This window comes from Hyperoodon ampullatus, assembly GCF_949752795.1.
Source record: "Hyperoodon ampullatus genome assembly, chromosome: 11".
Classification (NCBI taxonomy): Eukaryota; Metazoa; Chordata; class Mammalia; order Artiodactyla; family Ziphiidae; genus Hyperoodon; species Hyperoodon ampullatus.
This window is the reverse complement of record NC_136924.1, coordinates 74,480,425-74,492,947: the sequence shown is the minus strand read 5'-3', so window position 1 is coordinate 74,492,947 and position 12,523 is coordinate 74,480,425. Positions and strand designations below refer to the sequence as shown.

Genomic DNA, 12,523 nt, shown 5'->3' with positions numbered 1-12,523 from the left:
TGTGTGGGAGCTGTTGGGGAACAAGTGACAGGGCTTACACCTAACAACGGCCTTCCATAGGAGTCTGGGAGACCTGGAATGTACCCAACGAGAAGTGCATACTTGAGATGCAAAAGCAAATTAGTAACTGAAGAAGAAATCTTGAGTTATTTTAACCTAGCAATCAGTGAAGTTTGTGAGCCACAGTCTATCACTGCTCAATGCAGATGATCAAGTACACAAAGTGTTAACAAGAAAGATGTGTCTTAGCTTTCCTGACTCCAGAGTGGTATCTCAGATTCATGCCTGATGGACAATGTAAACAGATGTAAATATTCAGAGAAACAGAAAATATTAGCAGGAGCTAAAATGACTTCTGCTTCAGAAACTGGAAGATTATAATGATGCAAATTGTGACCAGCCAAGCATGGAATCAAAGGAAAGAATTTCCAGGATCAGCAATATAACTGCTTGTGTTGTTTTACCTGAGACTGAGAGATCTATACTATTCTTATGGAGGAGGCACTGGTGGTTAAGCAAGAATCATCCTAGTGATGATCATACGACAATTAGCCACCTATGTGCCTAAATTAGCCTGTAGCATACCAAAAGTTGTTCCAAATATTCTAAAATTATTCTCATTTCTAAAGTTCCAAGCTAAATACTGTCATCATTAATGTAAAAAGACCTGAACCAGGTGAATGTTCTGTGGTTATGCAGTTGATGTCTAGCATAGAGTTCTCTTAAAGGAATTCATCAGGTGATGAGGAATAGGCTATCCTTAGAGAAGTTTACCCAGATCAGTAGTCACACAAACACCCGTCACACTAATTGGCATTTGAAGATGGCTTGAGCCCAAACAGAAAACTACCCAGTAAGTGAATTTAGCATAATTATATAAAGTCTCATTAAATTTCAGATGGTCAATTCCATTTTCATTATACTTTGCTCTTTCATATGACAGAACTTAAATATTTATAAAGATAATGCCTATCAAGTAGCCAAGGTCTGAAAATCCATTATTATGCTTGTGTTAATATTTCTATTATACAACCTAGTGGTTTATTAATTTAGTGCTCATTCTTAAAAGTTTTTAGGGAATCCAGAGTGTATTTTGCCTTGGGAAGAAAAACTCAATTTATCACTCGGTCTTAAGAAATACTTTGTGGTACACGCCATCTCTAATAAAACAGAAAGCGTGCTTCCCTTGTGGTGCAGTGGTTGAGAGTCCGCCTGCCAATGCAGGGGACAGGGGTTCGTGCCCCAGTCCGGGAAGATCCCACATGCCACAGAGTGGCTGGGCCTGTGAGCCATGGCCGCTGAGCCTGCACATCCGGAGCCTGTGCTCCACAACAGGAGAGGCCACAGCAGTGAGAGGCCTGTGTACCAAAACAAAACAAAACAAAACAAAAAAACAAACAAACAAAACCCCAGAAAGCTACATGTTGAATTATCCTATACTAGAGAGATAATGTCCTACTCAGAAGACATCCTTTTAATTTACTCACCTTAATAGACTCAATCATGTAATATTTATATTTATGTCTATATGTACATGGACACTGTATACAAATCCATATGCACACTCACATCCTTATATGCAAAAAAAAAGAGTGATAGAAACCTAAGTTCATAATGAGTCAGATTAAATAAACTCCCAAGGAATACTATTGAAATTTTATTACTCACCATCAAATTCTGCTGGCCCAACACCTACTATAATTATTGACATTGGAAGTTTTGAAGCCTTCAAAGAGAACACACAGTTAGTTCACAATTAAGAAACTGAATTGAGAAAACAACTAAGAATTAAGAAGAAAGAAATATCCTGAGTTTTGATATTTTTCACAGATGTTCATTAAAATAGTTTTGAACATATTTAAAATTAACACAATAATATACTTGATTCCACTCTTATCCTTTCTGAACTCTGTACATATGCTAATTCAGTGGGATGTTCTTCAGGAATGACCAGTCTTGGATAATACTTTTTAAAAAAGTACTGAGCATCTGATTTCACTTGCTATTCTCAGACAAAATATTCCTAAGCTTATTCTGGGTACCTTTGGTCTCTTTTTCCATGTTCTCTCTCCACTCAAAAATCTTTCAGTTGCTAAAAGGGAAAAAAAGGTACCATATTTGTGAAAAAGTAGTACTCTATTTCATTTATAGCTATGGTTAGGCAAGCAATTTTCATAGTAAATGAGTGAATACAAATGATAATTATAGAAAGTTATTATTAGTATGATAAAATAATTTTATGGTAAGAATATAAGATCCACCAACAGATAGGTGGAACAGCATAGCAACCACATCTTCAGCTGTGAAGTTCACTGAATTATGAATAACTGTTCCTCAGTGCATGTTCTGTTAGTTTAAACCTAAATTACTAAGTCCATATTTTAAAGAGGATGCTAATGCCACTGATCAGAACATAAAGGAAATCAAGACAAATCCAACCCAGTGTGTCTAGTTAAAACCAAATAAACAAACAAGTAAATGTGCAAGATTCTACCTCTCTTCCTTTTTGAGTTTGGTTTTGCTAAGTGTATGTCTATAAACATTTGATTTTTTTCCCCACATGTAACTATTTTTTTCTCACACAAACAGCTAATTATATTTTCCCTATGCTATTAATAATTATGAAGTATGATAAACAATTCTTTCACACAGCCCATTTTTACTAATGTCTATTTTGTGTCAAACATTGCTAAACCTGAGTATAGAAAAGTAAGTAAAAATAGATATAATTTTAGAGGTTGTAGTCTAGTAAATATAGATGTTATAAATTATAGTGTAATAAAGAAGACAATGAATCATAAATATAACACATAATTAGGAATAATGAGAAAAATGGATTTTGAATCAATGTTAGTCCTTATCCAGTTCTATAAATATAGAAATTAGCACAGTTCTCCTGCAACTATTACTGTAAATGTAAATGTTAAAGAAATATTCTGTATAAATTGTACAAACTATATACAAGCACAACAAACTAATCAAGATAAACACAGTAATGCACATGAAGGTGATGCTATTATTTTATTTTAATTTTTTGGAAACAATTTTGTTACAACCCAATTATTCACACCTCTTAGTTTGGTCCTTATGGATGAATGCTACAAATGTGTGTGAGTTTTCTGGATAATGCAATTGGCTGCAAAGGCATGGGCATTTTGTTTCACTCTTAAGTCAACTAAGTAGACTCTAGTTAGTCAACCTAAGTAGCACCATGCATTCAGTTAGCCAGCCCAAGACTGAATGACTCCTACTTACATTAACTATGGACTCCTTAGTTTGAGCCATATCTGAGATAACACCGTCTGTCACAATCAGTAGCACAAAATACTGGGAGCCATCCTTCACAGAAGAAGCATATCTGAAAGGCAAAGAAAAGGTAAAGAATACCACAAAATAAAACATTTCCTCTCGACATGATAGTTGCTAAATATAATTTGGAATAGCCAACAAACATTTTAATCTCAAGAAAATATTTAAATATATCTTAGGAGCCTATATATGAAAACACTCAAATATGCATTTTTTTCTGAAATAGCACACTAGAATAACAGCAACATTACTGCATGTTGGCACAAAGAAATGCCTGGCTGCCTTAGAAATTCATTCACTAATAAAAGGTGAGCTCGATGGTATGCTAGCACAGAGGAATGGCTACAGCTTTTGGAAATAGACATCCTGGCTAAGCAACATATTATGTGTATGATCTTCAGTATAACATTACATAAGCTATCTGAACTTTATTTTCTCATCTTTAAAATAATGATAATGCAACTTTGTATTGTTAATAAAGAAATTTCACATATGGTAGTAAATATTTATACAGTTATATAACTGGTAGATTTTATATATGGTAGATTATATAAGTGATTATGATTTTTGTTTTGGAACTAGATAGCAGTGATGATTGCCCAACATTGTGAATATGCTGAATGTCACTGAACTGTAAACTTTAAAATGGTTGGTTTTATGTCATGTGAATTTCACCTTAATAAAAAAATGCAACAGAAGAAACACTTTTTGACATAGCTATAGTTCCAATTCTTAATACGTGTTAAATTGGTGAAAGATGGGAAGGAGAATTATAGCAAACAAAGACAAAAATTAGGTATGTAATAAGAACATATTCTAGTACTTGTTTTTTGTATTCTAGTGCAGAATTCTCACCAAATAATACTCAGACATTTAGAGGAGAATTTTAGGACTATATTTTGTCTCTTTTTTTCCATTGTGTTCTACTATTATGGGTATCTAGATTATATTCTCAATAGAATGACTTTTATGATTTTTAGTACACAACTAGTATGCCAGTCATATCTAGTAATGAGCAAGCACTGTAGTGCTTGTAGGAGATAAATAGTTAACAAGAAGACTTTGGTCTACTTTCCTAAAAAATCATCAAGTAAATCACAGAAAAATTGGTTTCAAGAAACTTCTATTGATTACCAATGAAAATCTTTCAGTACCTGATGGACTCTAAATAATAAATTTTGAATAGTTTGGGGAAAAACCAATAGCATAATATGACAGGGGAAAACTTATTTCTTGTAAAGCAGAATTTATAACTATATGAACAAGAAAATATTCACAACTTTGCCATAGACAAGAGAAAATAATAATTGCTCATGCTGTTAATAAAATGATTGGTAATTTTATAGATTGATGAAGAGAAAACAGCAAGTGATATGTTCATATACTGAGGAGCCAGTTAAAAATAGCATTGAACTGTTCTACAACATATAGTCAAAAATGCTCTCACAATGTTGAACAATTGATCTTCGACACTAAGGAATTTGTATTAATTTGATGGTAACACAGCAATGAAAAAATCCAAAGCAGGTATGAACCTACTCTCCTATTTTATGCTTAAATTTTTTTTCTTAAGAAAAGAAGTAGGATAATCTCCCTCAGGAATTCATTTTTTAATTTTTAAATACCCATTATTTTTAAAAAGCATTTTTTACTGACTATGCTTCAAAAACATAAGGATTATATTTCATGTGATTAACAGGAGGTTATAAATATTGAGAAAAACTTCTATGAGTACAACTCTATGGCTTTTATGCTTTTCATGACAAATTATGTATTGAAAATGGTGAGAAGATGGAAAGTTGAGCCTTATGCAATCTTATGAATATCACTTCAAGTGGCTTAACTGATCCTTTTTCTGGGGGGGATGTTTACTTTTTTAAAATTAATTTTTATAGGAGTAGAGTTGATTTACAATGCTGTGTTAGTTTCTGCTGTACAGCAAAGTGAATCAATTATATATATATATAATTATATATATATATATATCCATTCTCTTTTAGATTCTTTTCCCATATAGGCCAATACACACTATTGTGTCGAGTTCCCTGTGCTATACAGTTGGTTCTTTTTTTTAAATTAATTAATTAATATTTATTTTTGGCTGCCTTGGGTCTTTGTTGCTGCGCTTGGACTTTTCTCTAGTTGCGGTGAGCAGGGGCTACTCTTCATTGTGGTGTGCGGCCTTCTCATTGGGTGGCTTCTCTTGTTGCAGAGCATGGGATCTAGGCGTGTGGACTTCAGTAGTTGTGGCACTCAGGCTCAGTAGTTGTGGCTCGTGGGCTCTAGAGCGCAGGCTCAGTAGCTGTGGTGCATGGGCTTAGCTGTTCCACAGCATGTCAGATCTTCCCAGACCAGGGCTCAAACCCGTGTCCCCTGCACTGGCAGGTGGATTCTTAACCACTGTGCTACCAGGGAAGTCCCTACAGTAGCTTTTTATTAGTTATATATTTTATATATAGTAGTGTATATGTGTCAATCCCAATCTCACAATTTTACCTCTCCCTCACCTTTCCTCCTTGGTAACCGTAAGTTTATTTTCTACATCTGTGACTCTATTTCTGCTTTATAAATAAGTCAATTTGTACTATTTTTTTAGATGCAACATATAAGAAATATCATATGATATGTGTTTTTCTCTGCCTGACTTACTTCATTCAGAATGACAATCTGTAGATCCATGCATGTTGCTGCCAATGGCATTATATCATACTTTTTTATGGCTGAGTATTTGTATATATGTTGTATATATGTTCCACATCTTCTTTCTCCATTCTTCCATTGACGGACATTTAGGTTGCTTCCATGTCCTGGTTATTGTAAATAGTGCTGCAATAAACATTGTGTTGCATGTATCTTTTTGAATTATGGTTTTCTTGGGATATATGCCCAGGAGTGGGATTGCTGGATCATATGGTAACTCTATTTTTTGTTTTTTAAGGAATCTCTGTAGTGTTCTCCATAATGGCTGTACCAATTTACATTCTCATCAACAATGTAGGAGAGTTCCCATTTCTCCACACCTTCTCCAGAATTTATTGTTTGTAGATTTTTTTGGATGACGGCCATTCTGAATGGTGTCAGGTGATACCTCATTGTAGTCTGATTTGCATTTCTCTAATAATTAGTGATGTTGAGCATCTTTTCATGTGCTTTTTGGCCATCTGTATGTCTTCTTTACAGAAATGTCTTTTTAGATCTTGTGTCCATTTTTTTATTGGGTTGTTTGTTTTTTGATATTGAGCTGCATGAGCTGTTTATATATTTTGGAGATTAATCCCTGGTCAGTCATTTCATTTGCAAATGTTGTGCTGGCCAAAATGTTCATTCGGGTTTTTCCATAAGATATTTTCTCCCTATCTGTGGGCTGTCTTTTCATTTTGGTTATGGTTTCCTTTGCTGTGCAAAAGCTTTTAAGTTTAATTAGGTCTCATTTGTTTATTATTTATTAATTAACTAATTTATTTATTTTTGCTGTGTTGGGTCTTCGTTTCTGTGTGAGGGCTTTCTCTAGTTGTGGCAAGCGGGGGCCACTCTTCATCGCGGTGTACAGGTCTCTCACTATCACAGCCTCTCTTGTGGAGCACAGGCTCCAGACGCGCAGGCTCAGTAGTTGTGGCTCACGGGCCTAGTTGCTCCACAACATGTGGGATCCTCCCAGACCAGGGTTTGAACCCGTGTCCCCTGCATTAGCAGGCAGATTCTCAAACACTGTGCTACCAGAGAAGCCCATCATTTGTTTGTTTGTTTTTTCTTTTCATTACCCTAGGAGGTGGGTCAAAAAAGATCTTGCTGCGATTTATTTCAAAGTGTGTTCTACATATGTTTTCCTCTAAGAATTATAGTATCTGGTCTTACATTTAGGTCTTTAATCCATCTTGAGCTTCTTTTTCTGTATGGTGTTAGAGAATATTCTAATTTCATTGGTTTACATGTAGCTGTCCAGTTTTCCCAGCACCACTTACCAAAGAGACTGTCTTTCTCCATTGTATATTCTTGCCTCCTTTGTCACAGATTAGGTGACCATAGGTACCTGGGTTTACCTCTGGACTTTCTATCCTGTTCCATTGATTTATATTTCTGTTTTGTGGCACAACCACACTGTTTTGATTACTGTAGCTTTGTAGTATAGTCTGAAGTCAGGGAGCCTGATTCTTCCAGCTCCGTTTTTCTTTCTCAAGATTGCTTTGGCAATTTGGGGTATTTTGTGTTTCCATACAAATTGTAAAATTTTTGTTCTAATTCTGTGAAAAATGCTATTGGTAATTTGGCAGGGATTGCAATAAATCTGTAGACTGCCTTGGGTAGTATAGTCATGTTGACAATATTGATTCTTCCAATCCAAGAACATGGTATATCTCTCCATCTGTTTGTATGATCTTTGATTTCTTTCATCAGTATCTTATAGTTTTCTGAGTACAGGTCTTTTGCCTCCTTAGGTTTATTCCCAGATATTTTATTATTTTTGATGGGATGATAAATGGGATTGTTTCCTTAATTTTTCTTTCTAATCATTAATTGTTATTGTATAGGAATGCAAGAGATTTCTGTGTATTAATTTTGTATCCTGTAAATTTACCACACTCATTGATAAGCTCTAGTAGTGTTCTGGCAGCATCTTTAGGATTTTCTATGTATAGTATCATGTCATCTGCAAACAGTGATGGTTTTACTTCTTCTTTTCCAATTTGGATTTCTTGTATTTCTTTTTCTTCTCTGGTTGCCTTGGCTAGGACCTCCTAAACCATGTTGAATAAAAGTGGAAAGATGGACAACCTTATCTTGTTCCTTATCTTAGAGGAAATGCTTTCAGTCTTTTACCATTGAGAATAATGTTTGCTGTGGGATTGTCATATATGGATTTAATTATCTTGAGTTCGGTTCCCTCTATTCCCACTTTCTGGAGTGTTTTCATCATAAATGGGTGTTAAATTTTGCTGAAAGCTTTTTCTGTATCTACTGAGATGATCATATGAATGTTATTCTTCAGTTTGTTAATGTGGTGTATCACATTATTTGTGTTTATTGAAGAATCTTTGCACCTCTGGATAAATCCCCCCTAATCATAGTGCATGACTCTTTTAATGTGTTGTTTGATTTGGCTTGCTAGTATTTTGTTGAGGATTTTTGGGTCTATGTTCATCAGTGATATTTGGGCCTGTAATATTCTTTTTTGTGATACCTTTGATTTTGTATCAGGTTGATGGTGGCCATGTATAATGAGCCTGTGAGTGTTCCATACTCTGCAATTTTTTAGAATAGTTTCAGGATAGGTGTTAACTCTTTTCTAAATGTGTGACAGAATTCACCTGTGAAGCCATCTGGTCCTAGACTTTTGTTTGTTGGAAGTTTTTAAAGCACAATTTCAATTTCCATATTTGTGATTGGTGTGTTTATATTTTCTACTTCTTCCTGATTCAGTCTTGGCAGGTTGTGCATTTCTAAGAATTCATCCATTTCTCCTAGGTTGTCCATTTTATTTGCATAGAGTTGCTTGTAGTAGTTTCTTACGATCTTTTGTATTTCTGTGGTGTCCATTTCAACTTCTCCTTTTTCATTTCTAATTTTATTGATTTGAGTCCTCTCCCTTTTTCTTGATGCGTCTGGCTAAAGTTTTATCAATTTAGTTTATCTTCTCAAAGAACCAGCTTTTAGTTTCATTTATCTTTGTTATTGTTTTCTCCATCCCTATTTATTTCTGTTCTTTAGAATTTCTTTTCTTCTACTATAGGTTTTGTTCATTTCTCTTTCTCTTGTTGTTTTATGTGTAAGGATAGGTTGTTAATTTGAGAGTTTTCTTGTTTCCTGAGGTAAGATTGTATTGCTATAAATGTCCAAGAACTGCTTTTGACAAGTGCCATACATTTTGTATCATCATGTTTTCATCATCAATTTTCCCTAGGTATTTTTTGATTTCCTCTTTGATTTCTTCAGTGATCCACTGGTTGTTTAGTAACATATTGTTTAGCCTCCATGTGTTTGTGTTTTTTTTACCTTTTTTCCCTGTAGTTGATTTCTACTCTCATAGCGTTGTGGTCAGAAAAATGTTTTATGGTTCCAATTTTTTAAATTTACTAAGGCTTGATTTGTGGCCCAAGGTGTGATCTTTCTTGGAGAATGTTCCATGTGCACTTGAAAAGAAAGTATATTCTGCTGCTTTTGGATGGAATGTCATATAGATATCAGTTAAGTCTATCTGGTCTAATGTGTCATTTAAGGCTTGTTTCCTTATTAATTTTCTGTCTGGATAATCTGTCCATTGGTGTAAGTGGGGTGTTAAAGTCTCCCACTATTATTGTGTTACTGTTGATTTCCCCTTTTATGGATGTTAGCATTTGCCCTATATATTGAGGTGCTCCTATGTTGGGTGCATATATATTTATAATTGCTATATCTTCTTCTTGGATTGATCCCTTGATCATTATGTAATGTCCTTCCTTGTCTCTTGTAACAGTATTTTAAAGTTTATTTTGTCTGATATGAGTATTGCTACTCCAGCTTTGATTTCTATTTTCATGGAAAATCTTTTTCCATCCTCTCACTTTCAGTCTTTATGTGTCCCTAGGTCTGAAGTGGGTCTCTTGTAGACAGCATAATATGGGTCTTGTTTGTATATCTATTCATCCAATCTATGTCTTTTGATTAGAGCATTTAATCCATTTACATTTGAGGTATTTATCATATGTATGTTCTTATTGCCATTTTCTTACTTGTTTCAGATTTGTTTTTGTAGGTCTTTTTTCCTCTCTTCCTCTTTTGTTCTCTTCTCTTGTGGTTTTATGGCCATCTTTAGTGTTGTGTTTGGGATGATTTTTCTTTTTTGTGTGTGTGTCTCTTGTAGTTTTTTAGTTTACTGTTCCCATGAAGTTTTGATATAGCAATCTGTATAGGTACAAGGTTGTTTTAAGATGCTGGTGTCTTTCCCACCTAGAGAAGTTCATTTAGCATTTGTTGTAAAGCTGGTTTGGTGGTTCTGAATTCTCTTAGCTTTTGCCTGTCTGTAAGGCTTTTGATTTCTCCATCAAATCAGCTCAGTGGTTTGTGGCCACCTGGAGGGGTGGGATAGGGAAGGTGGGAGGGAGGGAGATGCAAGAGGGAAGAGATGTGGGAACATATGTATATGTATAACTGATTCACTTTGTTATAAAGCAGAAACTAACACACTATTGTAAAGCAATTATACTCCAATAAATATATTTAAAAAGTCTAAATGAGAGACTTTTTGTGTAGAGCACTCTTGGTTATAGGTTTTTCCTTTTCATCACTTGAAGTATATTGTGCCACTCCTTTCTGGCCTGCAGAATTTCTGCTGAAAAATCTGTTGATTACCTCATGGGGATTCCCTTGTATGTTATTTGTTGCTTTTCCCTTGTTGTTTTTAATATTTTTTCTTTGTCTTTAATTTTTGTTACTTTGATTAATATGTGTCTCAGCATGTTCGTCCTTGGGTTCATCCTCTCTGGGACTCTCTATGCTTCCTGGACTTGAGTAAGTGTTTCTCATGTTAGGGAATTTTTCGGCCATAATATCTTCAAATATTTTGTCAGGCACTTTCTCTTTCTTTTCTCCTTCTGGAACCCCTATAATGTGAATGTTGGCATGTTTAATATTGTCCCAGAAGTGTCTGACACTGTCCTCATTTCATTCTTTTTTTCTTAAAAAAATTTTTTTAGATTGAAGTATATTTGATTTACAATGTTGTGCCAATCTCTGCTGTACAGCAAAGTGACTCAGTTATACACATATATATATATTCTTTTTTAATATTATTTTCTATTATGGTTTATCACAGGACATTGAGTATAGTTCCCTGTGCTATACATTAGGACCTTGTTGTTTATACATTCTTTTTTCTTTATTCCGTTCTGTGGCAGTGATTTCCATCACTCTGTCTTCCAGCTCTCTTATTCGTTGTTCTCCTACATTTATTCTTATATTGATTCTTTCTAGTGTATTTCAGTTACTGTATTGTTCATCTCTGTTTGTCTTTTAAATCACACTCCTTCTTAAACATTTCTTGCATTATCTTGATCTGTGCCTCCATTCTTTTTCTGTGATCTTGCATAATCTTTACTATCATTACTATTAATTCTTTTTCAGGTAGATTGCCTATCTCCTCTTCATTCAGTTGTTCTTGTGGGTTTCTATCTTTTTCCTTCATTTGCACCAATTTCTCTGTCATCTCATTTCATCTAACTTACTGGGTTTGTGGTCTCCTTTCCACAGGCTGCAGGATAATAGTTCCTCTTGCTTCTGGTGTGTGCCTCCTGGTGGGTGTGGTTGGTCCAGGGCCTTTTGCAGGCTTCTTGATGGGATGGACTGGTGTCTGCCCTTTGGTGGGTGGAGCTGGGACCATGTCAAAGGGTGTGTTTTGAGGTGGATGTGAGCTCAGTACCACTTTAAGTAGCCTGTGGTCTGTTGGATGAGGCTGGGTTCCTATCCTGTTGGTTGTTTGTCCTGAGGCTTTCCAGCACTGGAGCTTGCAGGTTGTTGGGAGGGGTTGTGTCTTGGTGTTGAAATTTTGGCCTCTGGGATTGCTCACTCTGATCAATATTTCCTGGGGCTTCTGCTACCAGTGTCCTTGCCCTCATAGTGAGCTATAGTCAATGCTTGGCACCCCAGGATACCCTCCAAGACCCCTAAGTAGGGGTAGCCCAGGTTCCTATGGAGGTACTTTGTGCTGGGCCCCAATGCATGTGAGACCTTTGTACACCCTCAAGATTGGAGTCTCTGATTCCCCCAGCCCTGTAGAGCTCTTGCACTCAAGCCCCACTGGTCTTCAAGTCTGAATGCTCTGGGGGTTCTTCCTCTCAATTCAAGACCCTCAGACTGTCTTGGGAGGGTTATTTTTATGTGGGAACATCCCTGTGTAGCCTGTGCGGGTTTAATATTTTTTGGTGCAAGCATTGTTTTTAGTATAGAAGACTGCCACCTTTTCCCTCAATGTATGTATCAACTCCCATTGATAGGAGATGTGACTGATGTTGTGGCGACCAGAGCCTGCACTGGATATTGAGTGGGGCCTTCCCTTTGCTCTGTGGTTGTCACTGCCCTGTTAGAGGCGGGGTTTGTGCTATAGTTGTTGGAGTAGAGGCCCCAAGATCTGTTTCTTAGCTGTGTTTCTGATCTGCAGTGTGAGGTAGGCAGGATTAGATCACTCCCACTGGGAGGAAAGCCACTGAGTATTCCTCCTTTGGAGTTATTCACCTGTGGGTGT

At 35.8% G+C, this 12,523-nt stretch overlaps 1 protein-coding gene across 1 annotated transcript in view; it reads right to left on the bottom strand.

The window, feature by feature from the left end:
* Positions 1-12,523, bottom strand: part of CPNE8 (copine 8) — a gene marked incomplete at both ends in the record, with an annotated part of 219,565 nt that overhangs the window by 8,900 nt on the left and 198,142 nt on the right. The window contains 2 exons of the mRNA XM_079714215.1: positions 1,669-1,726; positions 3,256-3,358. Of these exons, the coding sequence (XP_079570341.1) occupies positions 1,669-1,726; positions 3,256-3,358 (161 nt within the window). The remainder of the gene's footprint in view (positions 1-1,668; positions 1,727-3,255; positions 3,359-12,523) is intronic.